This window comes from Epinephelus fuscoguttatus, linkage group LG7 (genome assembly GCF_011397635.1).
Source record: "Epinephelus fuscoguttatus linkage group LG7, E.fuscoguttatus.final_Chr_v1".
Classification (NCBI taxonomy): domain Eukaryota; kingdom Metazoa; phylum Chordata; class Actinopteri; order Perciformes; family Serranidae; genus Epinephelus; species Epinephelus fuscoguttatus.
Genome location: NC_064758.1, coordinates 11,648,636 through 11,672,202, shown reverse-complemented (window position 1 = coordinate 11,672,202; position 23,567 = coordinate 11,648,636). Strand labels below are relative to the sequence as shown.

The 23,567-nt window shown below is 40.7% G+C and overlaps 1 protein-coding gene across 1 annotated transcript in view; it reads right to left on the bottom strand.

The window, feature by feature from the left end:
* The window catches only part of LOC125891449 (plexin-A1-like), a 365,915-nt gene that overhangs the window by 249,810 nt on the left and 92,538 nt on the right, over window positions 1-23,567 (bottom strand). The window contains exon 4 of the mRNA XM_049580754.1: window positions 21,330-21,512. Coding sequence (XP_049436711.1) covers window positions 21,330-21,512 — 183 coding nt within the window. The remainder of the gene's footprint in view (window positions 1-21,329; window positions 21,513-23,567) is intronic.

Genomic DNA, 23,567 nt, shown 5'->3' with positions numbered 1-23,567 from the left:
ACTTATTTTAACTTGCGTACACAAGTTGACTTACGTAGGCTAACATATTAAGTTAAATCATGTATATAAATTATTTTATATATGTAACAAACTTATTCAGTTATGTTTATAACATTATGACACGTATGTAATTTACCAAGTAACAAAACACCCAGACCACTTTTTTAGCTGAAAACTGATGAATATGGGTATTTAGTAGTGCTGTTAACAGATTCAGATCCAAATCTTGACATTTTAGTGCAAAGTGTTTAAATTCTATTATTGCATTAAAAATATACATAGCAACTGCCGTCTGCTGGTTGAAACACTGCTATCGCAATTGAATTTTGCTATTGCCTGATAAGGTGGCAGATAACATATACGGTGACAGGTTTCATTACCAACCAACCCCACTCCCATCCACTCTTCCACAGTACCAAGGAATGACTGGGTGTGTCTTAGCCACTCTACTAGCCCTGCCCATGATACCATGATCAGAAATATTTTCGTGTACCAGAGACATTTTCTTAAGTTCCAGAGAAGAGGCACATCAGGCAAAACTCTGGGGTTTAGTTACACGTTGAGTAACATAGCAAACGCACTATTTTAACCCAACCCATGAGTTTTTTTCCTATACATAATCAAGTAGTTTTGTTGCCTAAACCTAACCAACCCTGAGAACACAAAAGTTTATTTTGACACTGGATGTGTGCAACAAGCAAAAATTTACTGTGTGCATTGACTATTCATATGTTTCTACGATATAATTTTTCCCCATTTCACTTAATGGGAATTGTGAAACTACCTTAAAACTGTATATTTTAGAGTGGTAATGTCACTTATTTCTTACATATATTTATTCACTTTGTTCCAGCTGATATCATAATTCATTCATTCATATTTTATGTTTTGCAGCATCTCAAACATATTTGCTTATATTCTACTTGACAGTTGAAGAGAAAAATGGCTATTGAGGCATTCTATTTTTACACAGTGACCTCAGTCATGTCACAAAGAGTAAGCAAGGCTTCCCTTCTCAATGTGTTTTGTATTTTTGATGAGAAAACAGTTGAACCAATGCTTTCAGGACAAATTCATATCAGCAAAACAAGTGCAAGCATCCATCCCTTTATCTATGTTTGATCCGTTAACTTCTATCACTCCCCACCATTCATCTATCCATTATTCTATCCCTCATCTCTCCGCTATAATCTCCAATTCAGCCATCCCCAGTGCATTGTAATCTGCTGTAATCTGATGGATTAACCCAGCTGCTCTTTCTCATCTGCGGATGGTTCTGGTTCAGTGCTGTGGCTTCAACCACCACTGCTCATTTTTGCTCCTTGCTTTTATGTGCTTATGTGCGCACAGTTTTGTGTGTGTTCATGAGAAATACAGCAAGGGTAAGCAGGAAATAAATGACCAGAAAAAGAGATTTGGAAAAACTAAAATACAAATACATAGAAAGAGGAAAATGTGGCAGATGAAAGAAGAGGCATATGAAAATATCTCACCTTAAAACAGCCAGAGCAAATACAAAGTAAGATAACTCAATTTTAACCTGCTTAAAAAGCAAAAGAAAAATGGTTGTTTACATGGATTTGGAACCTCTGCTCTATTTTAATCTAAAGCTGCCAGTGAAGCACAAAGAAACATGTGATTATATGGTGAAAATCTAACAGCTCTAACAACCGGATTCAAGAGTTTTAAGGATTTAAATTTAGAGAGTGGTTTGTAGTGTAAATGGACAAAGGGAAAGGAGGGGAAACTCAGAAGCTGTCAACACACACACACACACACACACACACACACACACACACACCACAGTGTAGCTAAACGCATGGTGCTTTCAAAGGGCTGAATCACTCGTGCCTGGCTCAGAAGGTGATCGGGAGCACAAGACCAAATCCTGCACACACACAAACACACACTTCAGAGAGCGGCAAGACTGAGTGGATTAAGCCTTCTCATTTTGGATTGGAGATGGAGTGGTAATTAGTGCGTGCATGTGTGTGTGTGTGGGTGTGTGTGGGTGTGTGTGTGTGTGTGTGTGTGTGTGTGTGTGACAGCTAACACCTGGCATGCTACACAAGAGTGCGATTGATGCTTAGAAGCACCAAATCATATCGATATCTTCCCAATACTGACAAAGACAAAACAGCACACAAATGGCTGTTTTACAACTACAACCACTTTTCAACACAGCTGCAGCAGTGGATGTGACATTCAGCTCAAACAGGCAATTAACCCTTCTTAAGTCCCACCCCTTTTTGCTCAGTGCTCCAATCACAGCTGAGCAAGGTACCAGGCAGGTGAATTTGTGTATCCTAGGGTAGCAAAGGCATGACCCACTCTACTCTCCCTCTGATTAGCTAGTACTTGTTGCCTTCATTGATTGGATTGGTTAGGTTTAGGCAAGAGAATTGGTTAGGGTTAGGGTAAGAACATCAGGGTACGCCAATCAGAGGCAGAAAAAGGCAGAATAACGTAGGTCATGCCTGTGCTATTGTATGGAACACAAATCCACACCTGGCAGAACCTTGGCGTACTTTCCCCTTTCCTGTTACAAGCTAGGCCGTGTGCTTAGGCTCGTTTATGATGAAAAGATCACCAAATTTTGAAGTGTTTAAAGATGTTGCTGGGTTGTTTACACATTATCTCTGTAAGGCTACATATGTGCTGCCCCAAAGTAACTAAGGTAACTTTCTACAGTATAGAGAGACTAACGTTAGGTCAGCATCCTGGTCTGTAATCAATAATAAAAACATAGGGTACTTTTCTGATTCCCACAAGGTAGGGCAGTTACTTTAACGCTTACAGTAGCATCCCATTGCTGCAATGTGCAACAAAAACGCACTCCTCTGAATCATAACTTAGTCAAAGCTAAACACACGGATATGAAACAATTTTTTAATTCATACATTGCAAACACAAACTACTAAAAGCTGATTCACCATTTTTCTAATGGGTTGCACTTGTCTCAATGTTATCTGAGGGAGGTGGAGGTGGAGATGGGGCACACAGACTTGGACTAACTGTGGAGTCCATGATGCATGTTTATTTATTACAATTTCACTGTAATAAAAAGGCTAAAAGGAATGTCCTCATCAAATATATATCTAAGCCATTTAGAAATATGACTCCAAACATATGAAGTACTATATGAAATGTAATATTGCTGCATTATGATCCACTGGGGAAAGACTAACTGCATTACTTCTGTTGTTATTGTCTAATCATCCCCTTCATCGGCTCATTCCCATTCTCTTCTACCCTCCTCCACCTCCACCTCCATCCTTTATTCTCTTCTTCTTCTTCTTCTCTCCATTCCTCTCCCATCACTGCTTTCTACAACTGGTCAACTCCCTTCTCTTTTCTTTCCATTCTCTCTCTCATTCTTTTCTTCTATTGTCCCTCCATATGACTCTGTGACATCAGGCAGCCTGCCAAGTCACTGTACACTTCAATTAGAGGAGAGACCTCGGTACACACACACACAAATATGCACAAACACACACAAACACGCTGCAACGGTCGCCTGTCTTTCAGCTGAATGTTTTGTGTGCTTCCCAGTGAAAACCGAAAGGCTACAGGGAGACAGGCAGCGTGTGTGTGTGTGTGTGTGTGTGTGTGTGTGTGTGTGTGTGTGTGTGTGCACTTGGAGGCTAGAGTGTGACTTTGATATCAGTCTTGGTAATCTAAGTCATTCTCTCCACTGTATCCAGATACAATAGAAGCAGGCACACACACACACACACACACACACACACACACATAGACCAGATGGCTGAACAACACCAGCTCTGGTTGTGTCTTTGTCCTCCTCCATTCTCTCACTATCAGCCTGTATATATTTTCTCAGTGGTCCTCTGCCGGTGTGTCTGCTTATCTGCTTGTGTGTCTGTCTTAATGCATGTTTATCTGTTTGTCTCTTTCCTCCCTGAGAAAAACTCACAGTCACTTTAAAACTTTAAAAGCGGAAAAAAAAAAAAAAAATGCCGGAAGCAGCTGAACAGACACACAGCCAAGCAATTCCACAAAAATATTATCGGGATTTTTTCCACTTCTGTGCCAGATCAGTTAGAGGAAAACAGAGTGAAGGGAGAAAGAGGAGTTAAAAGAGAAGTGAAATACCAAATCTGTGCAAGAAGACACAAAGACGGCATTAAGACATGCTGTGCTGTCCTCTACATCAGTGCAGGTAGTAGCTGGACAAAACCTAGACATGCTTGGTACCTTTACATTTAACATAGTCGTTATCAATCTCAGAAAACAATAATTATTGCCAAAAATTAGAGTTTGATCCACCAGAACCTAATTGGCATGGTTATCATTATCATCTAGAGTATTTTGCATTGCATCTAAAAGCACCAAAAAATCAACAATGGGTTGTATCCATATCAGGGAAGGCATATTTTATGAAATTAGGTAAACATAATAATTTGAAAGTAAAACAACAGAGAATCCAGAAAAGTAATCTATGAAACCACAGAACTGGTCAAAATCTACACATTAGAGCTTTAGGTATGCAATTAAGCATGAGTGTGTGTGAGAGAGAGAGTGTACGTGGCATGAAGGGTCATTGTCCCTGATTGCAGAGGCCACTTAAGACATTAGATGTTCTCGCTGCAATCACAATGTTCACAAATGTCCGAATTAGAAATCAGGAAGCTCCTGGAGAGCAGCCAATCAGTATCATAAACATCATCAAGGACAACACTCCAACTCTCTTTGTGACACTCGACCTTCTTATTGTATATGTCATCTTATCTCCTTGATCCCCACCAACTGTGAAGACATTTACTCTGAAATCTAAAAGCCAGTTAAACCTTGGTGAACAGTAAAGGAACTAGGGATGCACCAACTGTGAAGGTCTGGACCGATACTGACACTTAAAGTAACAATTTGGCCAACAGCTGATAGCCGAACACAGATACCAATACTCATGTTTTGTTGTTGGGTACATCCTCTAGAGAGTCGATAGTGAGTTGACTGTGTCCTCACATCATGACGATGGGCCAGGCAAGATTTCTATTTATTCCAAACATATTTTTTATTGTCCCCAGGATGACAGGATGACATTAGTCTCAAGCCCTGCTTTTTAGCCTGCTCAAAAAATTCATTTTAATTGCCGACAGGCCGATGCCAGCCTCTTCTTCTCTAGCCCTTTTCACACAGAGATCACCCAATAGGTCCACTATAAAGTCCCTCCTTTATACCTCTTTTGCATTTTTACACATAACCAAACAACAGCGGCATCATTCCACTCCAGTGTGTGATTCTACACTGCATCATGGCATGACAAGATGCACTAAAGCTGTTCTAGAAGCTTTAGATAAAACAACACCACACTATGATACTTTATAATGACTTTTCCTTTAATTTCATCTGTACATGACTTCTGGTGTTCACCACATGGATGAATGGATGATTCATAAACCACACAATAGAGTTGCTTCTACTCTAATTGCACCATTTTATTAAACAGAAAATGGCATGAATGGTGTTTTATGGTGTCGAACAAAGTCGACACACACATTTTCCCCACATAAAACATCAGAGAATACACATAATTGTCGTGACAGACCCCATTGAGTGTGACGTGTGCCGTGTGTGTCTGATAAGGCGACAGAAGGACAGTGTTTGTGCATCAGTGTATGGGTGTGTGTGTATTAATGGATAGACAGATGGGGCAGTCTAGAGGAACAGTTGATGAAGGCTTTACACTGCAGCTGGCCCTTTCTCCTCCCCTCTGCAGCAAACACACACTCAGAGATACAGAAAAAGGTCTGCTGGCACTGTTTGTTGCATGCGTGTGTATGTGTGTGTGTAGTGGGCTGTTAGAGTGGCAGCTGCCCTGGCATCAGGTGGGAAGCTCTCATTCTACATGAAGAAAACGCAGCTGCTGTAATATGTAAACACACACTGCTTCCGACACTAAACACAACACAAACTGATGAAGATGAGCTCTCATACGCACATAGGGAGTGTGATATTCCCTTTAATCATCAGTATCATCGGTAAGGATCACTATCTCTCAGGGACGGATACACACATTTGCACATGTGCACACAAACAAATGGAAAATGGACCCTCTGCAGCCCTATTACACACGCGCACAGTCTTTATCCTTTCTTGCATGTGCCCTCTAATCAGATGCACATGTATACACATACACACAAACACACGCCCACGCAGGCTGCATCTTTCCTTGATGTGAAAAAGAGATTAACATAACAGGCACATACACACACTCAAATGTTTCTTCAGCCCTCTAATCAGACATAAACACACACCCAACCAGGCAGCATCCTCCCCTTGATGTTAATACTGGAGACTGTCAAACACACACACACACACACACACACACACACACACAGAAACTGAGCTGCATCCTTCCCTAGATAAAAGTACAATGTACCTAACAGTACAAGCCTGCACAGACACACTCCCATCAGCTACTCCCAACATGCCAGTTGTTCTCCAGATGCATGCCAGATCCAGAGACACATGTCCACCCATCACCTCCCCGTATCTGCACAGACACATGTTGTGATGTGAGGTTAGCCAGTTTGAATCAGGCCACTGGCACCTGACACCGGTCATCAGCACAACAGCTGTCTGAACACATCGCTGGCTGTTGCTGAACGTCTGCATATGTGTCCGAGTGTGTTGTTTGCCTCGACTTGTGGCCGCACATGCCCTAACAGTGGGACATTTTGAATCAGTGCTGGGACTGCTGATGTCTACAGGACGAGGATTAGGGGGAGCTGGATCTCTGGAGTTACAGGGTTAACACTGGTTTGTTTCTTCTCGTGATCACAATGTGCTGTATTCACACTATAACCATATGTGAATTACATCATAGAGGGGGAAGCCCTTCCTGGAAGACAGTGGAGCAGATGGAAACCATCAAATGTGGAAAAATACTAAAATTGGCACCAGATCTTTCATGCAATAAAGACCATTTTTATTACTGTCAGCATTAATCAAAAAGCATTTATCTCTTGGTGTATCAGTAATCCGCTAACAAAGAAAAAGTGGTGCTGGTGCTCAATTTAATTATGTGTGGTGGATGTTTGATGTCTATACCTGTAGATCTTCACTCCACCAAATCCCTTGAGTGAAAAAGCAGGGAAAATCAACATGTAGAAGATAGAACAAAGATTTACACAAATTATTGTATTTTCTTTATTTATTTTTAATGGAGCAAACACTATGGAGCCTTTGAGCATCTTTCAGCTTTTTTTTTTTTTTTTTTTTTCTTTTTAACCGTAATGGCCCTTTACTCTTCAGTCTCAGTGCTTTCGCCAACCTCATTTCTAGTCGCAGCAGGCTGCTGTTCCAGAGAACAAGCTCCAGTAAACTCCCTGTGTACTACCTGACCAGCATCAAACAACAGACAAAGTTAGCAACTAGCAGTTTTCAAAAGCTGGGTAGATTTGTCTTAGGGGTTGGTTGAGACCAAAACAAAGGGAGAGGTTGCCCCATTTCAAAACTCGTGGCAAGGGTGTTTTAGAAAAGATGAAAAGTTTGCTGTGCATCTGCCAGCTAACACTACTGTATCACAATGGCACCTTAAAGCAGCTCCCACTGTCAAGCTACACAACTGACATGAATGCAGCTCTGGATTAATCCTATGCCAATATAATGTGTAAAATACAGTAATAAGAACAAGGTCTGTCATGATAGTTACGTTCTCGACTTATGATACAATAAATGGACATGACCTCAATTATTTTGCTGACCGCAGTATTGCCACTTGCGGTATTACAGCAAACAAATCCCATGTAACATTGTTGATAGGACATCTCGAACTACAAACAAAATCAATTATGACTCTCTCTATTATGAATTTTTGATCCATGGAGGTTTTATATTTGTAAAACTTTGCTCAAGTTGACGAAAGCGTTTTAAAATCTGTGATGTCATTACAATGTAAAGTCTATGCCTATGGAAGCAAACCCGAAATCCGAAACTTTTTTAGCGTATGCACAAGACGAGCAATCTATTGCAATGAATAGGCACCATCTTGGCATCTGGTATCCTGGTATTATAATAAATCTATGAGTTTACCCTCCAACAAATTTATCTTCCACTCTGTATATAAACCGTCCGGCTCCCAGGTCATCAATCCCCGGGAGCCGACTTACACACACCAGCAGGATTATGGAGGTAACTGTATTTTGCTAAGATTGTCTACTCGTCATAAGATGCATCACTTGGTTTTGTTTTTGTTGGCCAAATGTTGTAATAAGTCTCAAACTGAGTAATTTTGGGCTACTCCAAAAACGTTACCATAATTTTATATGCACTTTCTATATGTTATCTTTCATATAACAGTATTATAAGGTCCAGGAACTGCAAGGAAGTGCAGCTAAACTTGTCTGCAAACATTTCAATCCTCAAACCACCTACAGGTCTGAATGTAGAAGTACCCTGATTTAATAGCATGGAGCCTTGTAAACTCTTTTATTACAACATATGGAATAACAATTTTGGTATATGTTTGTCGAAAAACAGTTGATACTGATTCTTTTTCAGATAGTTTTGCTCCTAACAACCAACAAGAACATCCTTTAGTTTCTATGATGGCAATACCAAAGTCAGACTGTGTGAATTAAAGCCACCTCACAGTTGATGGGTTTAGCTGTGATCTTTCCTTTTGTCTCTCGACACTCACAAAGCCTTCCCACTTATCAAAGATTCATTAGCTCACTAATCCATCCATCTCGCTCTCCATGCACATCGTCCATCCATTAACATTGAGCCATATTCCTCCAGAGGGACTGCTGAGATAATGCCCTGCTCAAGGACACAGGGGGTAATACATATGAAGTGATAGCCCGCCTGGGAATTGAACCCACAACCACAATGGCACATTAGCAGCGGCTGCCTCTAATAAGTGATGCAGAACAGTATCATATCAGCCTCCGTCCCGGAGGTGGCAGAGATCCTGCTGTTGTAATTCAGATCACTCTGCCAGCGCTATAAAGGACTATTTCTGTATCACTCCATCCTCATCTGATGCTGTGCTGACTTTGAAAAAAAAAAAAAAAGGTTTTACTCTTTTTTCCCCAGACATACTGTCCATTTGTCTCCTCCTATAATAAGTAACACCTGGGGAATTCAAATGCAAATGAGTCTAGAGGAGACATTTTAATGTGTGGAAGCCAGTCTACGGTATAGTCATTTTCACACTAATGCATTCATTTCCTGTATGGCTGTAAAAAAAAAAGAAAGAAGTACTCTGATTTCCTCAAAAGAAAGCCATTTCACATGTATTCAGATGAAGATATTTTTCACATTGACTTTTTCAGAAACTGAATAAATATGTGTATATATTGTCATATATCACACTTATTTGAAAATACTTTGGAATCTATAAACTGAGTTGTTTTTCCTGTGCAGTTAATATCATGCATCGCATGTTGTAAATGCATTTTGGCCAGCTTAAGTATGTCTAAATATGCTGCCCTGTTCTACTTACAGCCCTATCCATTTCTTTTTATTGCTTGATTTGCAGCTGTCAGTTGTCAAGATGCCCCAGAAATTGAACTCCATAAAACTCTGGTCTCCTGATGCACACAATTTTACAATTTAAGAGCTTTTATTGTGAAACTTGTATGTACTTCTATGTTTTGCATTGTGGACCAACATTGCTAGGACATATTTTAATATGACTGGGTTACTACTTTGCATTATCATTATTATGAATAATGGCAATACTAGCTGAACGGTACAGTGTTGTAGGATTTAGTGGTATTTAGCAGTGAGTTGGCAGATGGGTAACCACCTGAAACTTCTCCAGTGTGCCAGGCGTTTAGGAGATTTACAGTGGCCGATGCAAAAACTCAAAATGCGCTAGCTAAAGACAGTGTTGGGTTAACTGGTCCTGGGCTACTGTAGAAACAAAATGGCAAACTCTGTGAAAGATGACCACCATATGTAGAGCTAAACAGAAACACGATTCTTATTGTCAGGACAACCGACTTCCGGTTGCCTCTTTTCAGTACACATGTAAGTGGAAACGAGGCATTACACTATTTGTCCAGAAATAAATGCTGAAACACCTCAAGACCCAAATCAAGTTCCAGTTAAAGTGAAGGGGGTTAGCCCCAAAGTTAACTGCCATAGTTAGCCTCCCGTTGGAAACTGACCAGGTTTACTCAAGGTGGACTGTTAAGGTGGACAAGCTATTCTCATATTCTCATTGTGGTGACAGTCCCAGCTGCTCCTTATGTTTAAGTATACTTTAAACTGTTAAGCGTTAGGCCTGCTTTTGTAATTAAAAAAAAGCTGTCCTTTCATGTCACTGGCTGCTGCTTTTTGATTTATTTTTTTTTTATAAGTATTAGCTCAGGCACCATTTAGGTACCAATACTGTTTTAAAAGTATCATTAAAGCACCAGTTTCTGAAAAAACCCAAACAATACCCACTCCTAATTAAGTCATAGTTATGAATAGTACATACCATTTCTGCTAATAAACGCCACAAAATTCTACACACTGGACCATTAAGTCAATGCAAATAAATGCAAAAACAAATAAATCTCATCTTAAACTTTCAGACAAACACAAAGATGCTCAAGATGATCATTTACAAGCATGTCTATCATATCGCATCTGTACCTGCCTTACACGTCTTTGTATGTGCTCATCTATCGTTCTTCCTCTCTGTGTTCCTCTATGTCCCTCTCTCAGGAAAGGCTTGACAGAGATAGCACTTTTTTTTTTTTTTTTACCAGGCTGACGTACACTAATGTACTAATGGATAGAGGAGATAAGGAGAATGAGGGAGAGGAGAGAAGGACAGTACGCCCCCCACACACACATAGATGAGGCAGGAAATTCTCTAGGGAGGCAGATTTGTGGGCATGTAGCCCACCTCAGTTGGGAGAGAGGGAGCTGAAGGTGACATATGAGTGAGAGCGAGTAGAGGGGAAGAGAGGGGGCTGTAGACAGGAAAACTATAAGAACAGAAGAGAGGAAGTGCAGAGGAGTACTAGTGGGGAGAATAGGATGATAATTCACTCAAACATTAGCACCGCTCACAGCAGTAATATTATCTCTAAAAGATTTACACACTAGTCCTCCCTTAACAGGCTCGCACAACGGCTACACACACACTTTTTCACACATTTATAGAGGATCGCACACAAAAATAGTGCTGCACTGACACATTGATATATATTAATTTCATAGACATGTCAACATAATGGTACACACACATATACAATGTGCAAGCCAAACTACAGTTTCAGAAACTCACTCACACTCACTGAGGAGAGAAGTTCCAGGCGTGAATGATACCACTGACACACACACACACACACACACACAAAGCTTTACAAAAGCCTGTTGTGTATTCTGAGAAACTAATAGGACATTATTCCACTAACTTCTACTTAATGGGATAAAGATGGAATTAGTGTGCTCAGGTGTTGCGCTCATCTGCTCATTATGAGTTTGCATTGGAGAGAAGAGAAGCTATAGTCCGCACACACTCGCACACAAACAGAGAAACAGACAGCAGCCCGACCCAGGATTATCAATCATCTCTACCAGCCTGGTGTTTTTGCCATTTAACCAGGCTGAGCAGCCGATGCGCTGCTTCAATCATCGTCTGCCAGTCTAAATGCTAGTGCTAATTAGCATTCACATGCTAAATTACCTCCCATCCCATGTTTCCTGATTAGGCTTAATCATTCTGACAGCTAGTTTTACTGCTAAGCTTGTAGAGCCAATACACGCACAGCCATCTCAAACTCCAGGAAGAGATCCAAGGCACTCTCATTCACTGGATACTGAGATTTGCAGAGCTGGTATCCTGCAAAGTTTACTGCTTAGACCAGCGGCTCCTAAGTGGAGTGCAGAACCTGTCTAGTGGGTCACAAGATCAGCTTGAATCTTTGCAAGATGATTTACAAATTCTATTTGCTGCTCTTTGCATAAAATATAGAGGTTTGAAATGTAGTGCAATAGAAGTATAAAACAGCACACTTAAGGAAAGTGGAAATCCTTAAAGGTCCCCTCCACTCAAACATTTGTTTTTCTTATGTCCCCTAAAAATGTCTAACCTTGACTATACTGACTGGTATCTGTGCAAAGTTTGTCACTAGGGAGGTGTTTTCACATTCCTGTACTGAGGGGAACAATATCTGTGCACCTAAAATCTGAGATTCAAATGTACCCCAGGTAAACTAGATTCGGTACGTCACTGCAACACAACACCAGCCAAGAAACATGATACCTCCAGCACATAGCAAACTTGTTAGTACAGAGAACACAGTTTGCGTTAGCATAGTGAAAGTTTATGATAACAAACATGACAGTGTGCAGTTTTTGGATGAAAACCAGACCAGTCTGAATACACTGTAACATCGTAGGAGACGACATGGTTGTTTCACAACCATCAACACTGTGTCAGCCACATAAACAAATGACAGATGCTAACTATACTCCTCAGCTGAGTCTGGGTCTGACTGAGGCTCGAACATGTACATTACGGCTGAATTTCTCAATGGCTTCCTCTAAAGCTAACGCTAGCCATCTCAATATCCACTGCTGCATCTACTGCTAGCTTACCTAGCACCACTGAGCTAGCCAACAATACAGCTCAGTCGAAGAGGACGAAATTAATCTTTACATCTCACACTGTCACGAGTGCAGGCCTCTTGTCCATGAGTAGATGCACACTTCCTTCTGCACAGTGAAACACTTGGCAGATTTAGTTTGGCAGAAAGAAAATAGTTCCTACATGAAACTGCTCACAACAAGGTCTGTGGATTATCTTGAGTAACCTGGTCATGAATATGGAAAGAGACATTTTTGCTGAGTTTTATATCTATCTATCTATCTATCTTTCTATCTACCTATCTATCTTTTTTTTTTTTTTTTTTTTTGCGGTGCTTTAAGCTCCACAAGCTAATTGCCATCTAGTTCCATTATATGTCAGAAACAGCAGACATCTTTACGACTGATATCTCCAACACTCAGCAACTCACACCAAAACAATCTAGACTGATGTATAGCACTACAGGTAAGAGAGAAAATATGAATTTTTGATTTTAGGCTGAACTGTCCCTTTAAGTAAGGTCATCTCAAAATTGTACTTAAGTGCAGCACTTGAATGTATTTACTGATATGCAGACTGTTACAAGTGTATGCAAGAAGGTGTTTCGTAAGTTGGAGTTTGCCTGTGCTGTACTGCCACATATACTGCATAAAAAAAAGTCACACAATACAAACTGCTTCTTATATTGCTAAATAGCTGCGTTCAAAAGAGAGTATGAGAGTGAAGGAGGTACAGTATACGATGTGACAGTATATGTCGCTGCTGTCACACAGGAGCTGAAGAGAACACATAAAGCATCTTGCCAAAAAGGGAATTAGATAATCTCTGAGTGGGAGGAATGTACGATCGAGGGAGCGGGGCCGGTGAACTTCTGGTCTACCTTGCCTGCTCTGAGATGCCCTGAAGTCTAACCAGTCTCACTTGTCTCCATGTCTCAAGGCAGCGAAGTGCCAGTGTTACGTCAATCAGCCGGGGTTGGCACAGTTACCTCAGCAGCGCTGCTCCAATCGTTCCTGTCACTCAGGCTATCTTCCAAGATAGAAAGGAAAGGGAAAAGTAATTGGATTTGCTGCTAGCAGGGAAATGATGAAATGACATGAAACCACCACCCGCCCCCCTTCACCCAGCACACACACATCCACAATCACACACCTATACACCGCTGAGTAAACCTCCCTCTCCCTCTCTCTCTGCCTGTCTTAGTTGCCTCTTTTTGTTTCTTAAATCTAGAAATACTTCAGGCTGTTGAGAGTTTCTTTTCATCTCGCCTGATGTGGCGAAAGCGCCTTGTTCTCCCAGGTAGACAAAAGAGGAGACGAAATGAGGGGAATAAAAGGATTTCCAGGTTTTTACCGAGATCTGAGGAGGGTTTTTTAAGGATGTTTCTGGCAAACGGCACAGAAGGCGGCCCATGGTGCAATTCCATGCTGTTAAAAGCCATCAGTCCCCCACCTACACCTTGTCTCCCTAAGTGATGCACTGTGGTATTTAAAAGAAAAATGTAATCATGTTCGACTTTGAAGCACTGAGCAAAGAACAACAACATGTAATGCACACATATGCTGCTGCTGGCTGGCAGGCATGAGGCTGGTGGCTTCTGACTAGGAGAGAGGCAGCCTGTTCTGTTGTCACACTGTGTGACAAGGCTGCATCCTGCATCCAACAAACGATTCCCAACACCCAGTACCCATACTGCTTGTCCTTTATCCTCCTGTCCACTGTACATCTGTCATCTTACATTAGACACCCTGTGTCTCATGTCTTTCATCTTGAAACCCTGAGTCTTGTATTGTACATTCTAGTGTGTCCTTCAGCTTTTAACACCCTCCTCATCCTTAATCTTTGGTCTTTCATTCGGAGCTCCACATCCAACAATTAATGGTGCCATCATAATAATCATGTTAATGGTGTCTATGGAAAGAGTCCATAGCTGTGTTATTCACCCCAGCTGGCACCAGACATCAGTATGACGTCAGAGAGACGCTGTACTCTTATACCAGACAGACATTCAATTTTGGTTGGAATGAAAATTGAGTTGAAGAAATTTTAAATGTCCAAGGATGTTAGAATTTCACATTGTTTGGATTTTAACACTCCAACGTTTTGCAGTCGATGGGTTTTGTTCTCCATATCTTACGACTAAATGTCGTTATTCTACGTCAAGATAACGTCAGCATGAGATGTTCAGAAGATGTTGGATTTTAATTACTTAACAGCACAACTTGAAACCAACGTCATCTGTCGTCAGTATTCTACATCAAATCGAAGCTGGCATTAGACATTGTCATAATATTGAATTTTGGTCACTCCAAATCACAACCTAAATTCAATCAAATACCAGTATCTAACCACACTGGTGGCCAACTACACTGGGGGTTCATTCACCTGTAGTGTCTCCTGTTAAGTCAAACGTCGCAATGTTTTGATATCTGTTAGTCACTTTTGTGGCATACTCTTACACCGGAGTGCAGTATGCAGAAAGTGAGCAAGGCAGTATCCATGTTTGCTTTGTTATTCGCCAAGGAACAGTGTTTCCATAATGTAAAGTGAGACCATGAAACATTTAAGAGAGGAAATTACACATTATCTTACAAGAAAAAGTTGATATCATAAGTGCACTGTTGTTCAGTTCAATGCACTTGAGGGTTATGCTGCCTCTGACTAGTAGTAAGATACTGTATATGATGCTGTATAACATTATAGTCACTTTCAATACAATTCTAAATCAGTGTTAACATCTTCCAGAGCTTGGTGATGACTCTTGATGACATGATGACTATGTTTTAGCATTTAACAGTAGCCCATGACTGTCACATGTTACCACAGTGGCCTCTGTTCAGCAAAGATTATATAGGACCCCTCTAAACCACTGGAGTGCCCACAACACTGTGTTCTTGTCCTCTGATGCTGAAAACAAGATCCGTTTGAAAGGAGCATGACATACCACAGCCCACATCCTGCAAACTTGTTTTTATCACGTACAATGTTGTATATGCTATGTATTATATACACACTGTAATAACTGCTGAAGTTTAGGGTTGCACAGAACTTCTTTTTTTATTATTTGTGATTTATCAGGGTAACATTAATCTGCTGATTCATTTCTAAATTAATTGTATGGTCTCTGAAATGCCTGTCACACTTTCCTGTATATAAGGGGACATCTTTAATTTGCTTGTTTTGTCTGACTAACAGCCAAAACTTAAATAATAAATTAGTTATTACCATCATAAAATATTTGCTGATTAATTCATCGATTCATAATTTCAGCCCTACTTCTATCCTACATCCACATCCTGCTATGTGTATTACATCATATACTGTACAGTCTACATAATAAGAACAAAGTCTTCAATCTTCAGATCAGCATGAAAAAAGTGTCAGCATTTTGTCAGTCATCTGCTTCTTTCTTAATCTTATTCACTCAATGTTATAACTGCCTTTTCCTCATTAAGACCAAACTGCACCACTAATTTAGCCTTTATTTTGACACAAAGCTCTTGATTAGCTGTTGTCCACTGTGGCACATAAAACAAACAGTGCTGCAGGAATCAGTTCTAAAATCAGGAAATGAGTTAGCATTTTTGTACTTCAAGTTCCCTCATCTAAAAGTAAACAGGTTTTTGGTTTGACACCTAAAACAAAGTGTGAGGTGAACACAAGCTTAAGAGACTGTCATGTTTTGTTCTACAACATAAAATACTTAAGTAAATACCCAACTCGTGAATTTTAAAGCTTTTAACTGGCTTAAAAAAGCTATTGCTAACAAGTAGCTAAATGAGACTACACAGGTTGTTGCCTCAGAAATTATAAAGGTGTTGTTCAGTTCTGAAGATTATCTTGCTGAACAAAACTTAAGAATCATAAATTATGCTTGCAACAGAGTTTATGTTCTGCAATAATCCAAAAATGGCCTTCAAAAGAAAAAAATGGCATCCCTTCATCCCTCTATTAAGACTGTTAAAGAATTTACCAACACCAGCAGAGTGCTGATTTAGAACTCATAAGTCAGAACAGCAGTCTACAGGGGCAACTTACACATGCACAGTCAAAACCTGTAAAGAAAGGCCACACACTCAACAGTAATGGAGATGTTAGGTGGGTATTTCACACATACGTGCTGTGTGCTTAGTCAGTCCAGGCATTCTGATTTGTCATGCTGAAGTAGAGCAGCACAGATATTACCCCGGTTTACGTCACAGCTCTATCTTCTGTCTCTCACACACATACACATACCCAGACAAAGACACCATCACTTATCCAGTGGACCGCCGAGGTTTAAGATTTACACTAACGATTATATATTCATAGATCAATCGATACAGAGAGTCTAGCAGCCGAGACATGTCCGCGCAGACAGACACACATTCAGCAACAGTCACATTGTAGGAATTCTAATGAGCGTGCGTGTGTGCAGACATCAATACGCTGCAGCGTTACATTTCATTAGGCCAAGGAGCACAGTTTAACTCCCAATGAATAGCAATAAAAGCGCACAGCCTGTAACCATCTCTCTCCATCTGCCTCCGCCTCGCTCTCTTCTTCTCCTTTCTAATCCCAGCTCCTTCCTCCCTCCAAATTCGGTTTTGTACAAATCTAGCTCCGTCGTTTAACAGTTGTTGTCCAATTTATTTTCAAAGACCTCATTTAAAGCTAAAACAAATCACATCCTGTGTCAGAGGAAAGACTTGGCTGGCACCAACAAATGTAAAAGCCTCTTACGCTGGCTATAGGTGCAATCACTGCTGATTTATTGTAATTGGTGTCGCGTCTCGCCATTTCCCTGCTCATACAGACGACTCCATGTTACTGCAGCATCTGCATTGATCTGTGCGAGGACACTGGCAGCCTCAATCTCCGTATTCACCTTCCTCCCTCCATCCCCGAGCACAGGAAGACATGCCGGCTGAGGGGAAATGGGATTCCGATCAGCGGGATATCATCCAGGATCTGCTGACCCCACACGCTCAACAAACCCACACAAATCATCCGTCTGTGCACACACGCACAGACACAGAACAGGGGTCAGGCACAAGGACTAGTGGGCTCGGTTTCAGTCGACTTAGCAAAACACCAGAGACAGGAAGCTGTGTAAGGAGGCATGTGTGTATGTGTGTGTCTGTGCGAGTGTGTGTTGTGCGCATTATCATAGCCTATATAAAAGCAGTTGACAGCAGCATTACTGCAACAGACATCCCACCGGCAACAGAAACACACAGGCCTAATGCTTTAACTGTCAAACTCGTATCAAAACTGGAGCAGCTGAATATTTCAGATGCATTTGGCTTTAATAGAATATGACAGAAAGTACGATGTACTTCCAAACAAAGACATCACCACTTGAAACAAAAGACATAATACACCTAACAAAATGATTGCTGACTTGTTTTGTGTTCCCAAAAGTTACTCTGAAACTTCAAATTCAAATGCTGCTGACAGTGAAATATGGATGCGACTTCCTTTTTTTTTTTAATTTATTTTGTATGATGTATGTATTTAGGCAATTATTTTTATCCTCAGGTGACTTGTTTTATTCAGTCTTCAGAGCATTGGTGACACGGTCACACTCGTATAGAGATGTCCTGCTGAGGATAAAAGTGGAAAAAAAGGGAAAATAACACAGAAGCGGCTCAGTTGGATCTCAGATGAAGGAGCGACTGATTGGCACACACACTGTGCGGTCTACTCGACGTGGTTACATACACACACATACTGTAAATCCACATACGCACACTCACGGGGACTGCATGCTGTGTGTATGCTGAACGTGATGGAAATTACTGCTTGCCTGTGATTGAGGATAGATTTTGAGGCTCCTGTTGCAAGCATGCAAACAAATACACACATCTACACACATAAACGCACCGAAAACATGTTTGTTTGGTTTTTTTTTTTTCACACCTCAAGAGACACATAAGGAATCATCTTCACCCACCTTATAGCCACTCAGATACACTCTCTGGCTCTTGACAACACTGTGACTAGACCACCAAACAACACTCAGCAAGATAAAAACCCACACAGCTCTGGTTTGTCAAAGAGCAAGAGCTCCACACATCAGCGCACAAACACACACTACCCCCAAAATGCGCATCTCAGAGCCTCTGCCTCACGTTTTCCTTCAAACAGATATACGTGTCTTATTTGGTTTCTAACTATAAAGCAAGGAATCTCTGTCTGTATGTGTGCCCTTTGCACATCTCAAGAACTACTCTTCCAATCTACTTCACACTTGGTGGTTGTATTGCTGTGAACCAAAGGACGTGCAGTGTCAAAGTTGGTGCACTTTGGACATGTGGCACGTTCAGTCTTTGAATAATTTTAATAAACAGGCAAAAATGCGCTCTGTGCAGCAATGGGGGCGGGGCTTCAGGCTCTACAGACTGAGTTCATTTTTTGCCGTTGGATGCTGGATATAATGTTACAACCAACTCTTCTTCACATCTCTGAACAGCGACACCTAATGGTGTAGTGAAGGGTGCATGTAGGTACATACGGCATATGACCTCTTCTATTCCTGACACCTATCAGCCAAGAAGTAATGGAAATACATAGAGTATACCAACCTCCTTCTTGGTAACCTACCCCCTACTTACTAGTGCACCGACCTCATCAACTACCACTACACCAACGGTGATACCACTCTACCATTGCAACTTGAAGTGTGTAAGTTTGCCATAGCCTGCCAACTTAAAACACCAGTAACACTTCCACTGGCAGATACCTCCTCTACATAAACCCACACTTTACTTTATAACCACAGTGGTTATGTCAAAGCAAGTGGCTAATACACCTATTTGAAAATTAATACCTCTGCTAAGTGTACATTCACAGTGTTTCTGACCCTGAGTAGGCTTGACTGGAGTGTCATTTTCAGGGACGGATTTTAAAATCTGACGGCCCCAGGAAACCACTGTTTCACTTTACTGAATGCTGACATGATGGTAGGGCTGGGCAAAATGGAGAAAATCCAACATCACAATAATTTTTATCAAATATCTTGATATGGATATTACAACAATATTGTTAGGTTGGCTATTACTGCTTTCACAAAGTATTTACACAATGAGATTTTGATAAACAATCATCAGTAATGCGGATATAATGACTAAGAGGGTAAAGGTAAATAGTACAACAGCTACAGCAGTCCTGTACATTCTGAAAATTTCATCACTATGCTGTATTGCAGCCTTTAAAACCATGAAAAGACAACGCTTACAATTTTCAAAATTTAAGACAATATCTGGTCTCATATCACAAAGATGGTACTTCTCACAGAGAAGTACGCAAAACTGTTGTCTGTATGAGTGGTTCTAGAGAAAACAACAAGCAGCAATACCACAGGCCAAGCAAAACACACACAATATGCCAATGAAGACGCATACACACACACACACACACACACACACACACACACACACACACACACACACAACCTTATAGTTCTTTAAATATGAGAGCATTCACTGACAGAACGCATTTCCTTACCCCAACCTTAACTATCACAACTAAATGCCAAACCTCAATCCCAACTTGAACCCTACTGCTTTGTGTTTTTATCCAAACCTAACCTAAACCTAAACTTGACGTGAGCTTTAAAACCATGTCTGAACCCTCTAACAGAGCTTTAACGTTCTGTCCAACATGAGGACTGGCCAAAAGGTTGGTGAAGATTCTCAGTCGTCCAGGTCATGGTAATTCTAAGTGCTATATCATAGGCAGCTGAACTTGCTTAAGTTTCTTGAAGAAGTCTCACCTCTCATCCAAGAAGCTCCTTCAGTTCTAACTGACTGGTGCAAAGTAGCAGGTTTAAAACCCTGTGTGGGTGAGAGCCCTTATGTAATCGCTGAGGTCACATCTGAGTTGTTGATCCACCTGGCCATCATGTGGGTCGTTAGGGTTGGATGGGTCCAGGTGTGAATGGGTGTTAAGCTGTCTGGGGAACTCAGGACAACATTGTAGGTGGGTGATAAGGGGTGTCGTAGGCCACCTCCTGGCTAAAAAATCCTCTGTCCAAAAATGTCCTCACTCTCAAGGTCTAAAACTTAAATTGGTTCTCACAAAGATGGCTGTGCAAGTACACGCACACGCACACACACACACACACACACACACACACACACGCACTCACATCTGATGTCTGCAATGAGATTTCTGATGACAAAACCATTTGTCAGCAATGCCAGAACCAATGACCGTTGAAAATACATCATGAAATGACACAAAATTGCTTCAAAGTGAAAATGGTTTTCTATTGAGCATGGAACACACACACACACACACACACACACACACACACACACACACACACACACACACACTGTACTCTGACAGGAGCATTTGAATCCCCATTTTAGTCACATTTTATTAGTTTGATGTCAGTTATCACTGTTATTTATCTCTCATATCGTTCACAGTGTAAGAAACATCCAATGACAAAAGTCAGAATATACACAACAAAACACCACTACTGTCAGTGTCAGAATAACAGCATCATCCCTCTACCTTTGATGTTATGATATTTTTTTCACAATTTATATACAGTAGGTCTGTATACTGTGGGCTTTGAACAGAGTTTCTGAGCCAAACAGGACTGAATGATTATTGAATTGCCTGTTTGAAGAGTTTGTAATCCTTTACTCCGAGTTAACACATCCATAAAACGTCAAAAATAGAGTTGCAAGGTTTTCACACCATAAAACCAATATCGCTTATGCTTTAAAAAGCAAACTGAGCACACACACACCCTCACACATAGTTCAGGATGCCCTACCTTCTTCATGCGTCCACTGCGGGTACCGGTGAATGCCACAGTTTGTCCGCGGTAGTCGTAGGCTGCCACAGAGGTCATGCCGTCGTCCTTGTCCACGTAAAGTGGGATGCCTTCGATGGCCGTGGTGCCCCCTAGAGGCTGGTTGAAGTCCTGGCCACAGAAGTTATCATCTATCTGCAGTGGCTGGGGTGTTAGGGGGGAAAAAAGAAGAGAAAGCCATTAACTCAACCGTTAACACTTTTTAAATCCCTTTTCTCGTTAAACTAACATTAATTCTTAAAGAAGGAGGAGGCTTTCGATCTCCATGGCACTTAGTAGACGTTTTATGGTGCTGGAGCGAAGCCAAGCCGCTGCAGATTTAGTGAGAAATGGTGTGAAATTAATGGCCATCACTGGAAAAATGAACTTTTCTCAACTCCCTTTTGTTTTTTTAACTTTTTTGAAAGCTGATAGAAAAAGGAAGACTGTGATATTTGTCTTTCATTAAGGTCAAAAAGCACAATCTAAACAGTAAGCAGTTTCATCTTGTGTGATTAATGCCTTCCTCCCTTTGATTATTTCATAGTACATGATGTCAAACCAAGCAATTAAGCACCTCAGCATGGTCTGAATGGATGAACAGTTGCTTGCTAATGTTTTAAACATTGATTTCTTTGTATACAGCTTTGGCAATGTAGTTTCTAATAAGAGACAAGCCAATACGGTGAGTAAATCAAATGGAGCTGGAATAAACACGGAGGGGAGGGAGAGCACACGGGCAGGACACTGGAGGAGATGACAGAGACATGACAGGAAGTAAATTATAGGTCAGATTAGCATATCATAATCAAAGTGTCTCGTACAGGCACATTGCCACGCTGATATGTTGATATGTCACGCCTGATTTATGAATGTGTGTGTGTGTAATAGGCATGTCATTAAAAGCATGTGATAGCTGTGCTTGCATCAGGAGGTGTGTAACGTGGACATGTGTAACAGAGATAATCGACTGCATCTAAATTACTGTGGCAACCACACACACGCGTGCTTGCATACTGAGCACTCATACCGAGAAGCACGCTAGGAAATACACAATTTCAGGTCCACGCTACTCGGAAAGGAGATTAAACAGATGTGCGCACACAACATACACACACTAAAGAGCATACAGTGCATGCACATACATAAATCAAGTTGTCATAGTATTGTAGTACCCAAGATCAGTCTTGGGTCTGAGACCAGTCTCAAGACCACCTTTTGAGGGTCTTGGTCTTGTCTCGGACTCGGGATTTTATTTCAAGACCATTAAAGACCACAGCTGTAAGGATATCACTCAATTGCACATGCAAAGAAGGAGTGTTTAATAAAGATGGTAAGATTTGTTTGCTCAGAGGAAACAAAGGAAATTCCCACACATAACATCCACCTTTTGCAATGCCCTCTGATTATTTCATTAAGATATTTCTCAGGGCACACTTACATACAGTCAGCAAGAGGTGGGTGTTTTAATGGGAATGTGGATCTTTCAGATCAATTTGAGGAGTGATGGTGTTGTGTCAGTGTGGGACTCACACTTGTTTGGTCTTGGTCATGACTTGGTCGCAGTTTAGGTGGTCTTGACTACAACACTAACTTCCCATAAAAATGTAGCACAAATTCAACCAGAATTTCCAGAAAATCTGAGATTTGCAAAAATTCTAATTTTCAGTCATATCCATCCACTATTGTTATGTGAATTCTAGAAAATGGTTCATCATGATAAACAGCTGGTGGTGCTATTCTCCAGTCTGGTGCCATGAAACCATTGTAGAAGAGGACAGGATTAGATCAGAAGAGCACCAGTCAAACCTCAAACAACAGAAAACCATGAAGAAAACACGATGGAAATATGACATTTACAGTTGTTTGAGGAAGGTTACAAGTAAGCAAGCAAAATTTTATCTATATAGCAAATTTAATTTCAGGAAGAAGCACAATGTGCTGCACAAGGCTTGAGCTACCACAGAAGTTGCAGCCACAAACACTGTGTGTAGATAAAACAGTAGACATAAGTAAACACAATTAAAACAGACACATGAATGACACAGTTTGAAACATTAAAAAGTAGAAATAAAAATGAAAATAATCAATGTCAGCAACCAACCAGTGAGAATTAATGAGACATGCAAATTAAAATGATTTTAAAAAGTAGGAATAAAATTAAATTAAAGTAAATAATAATAATTAAGACAAACATCTGACAAAAAATAATAAGACGTC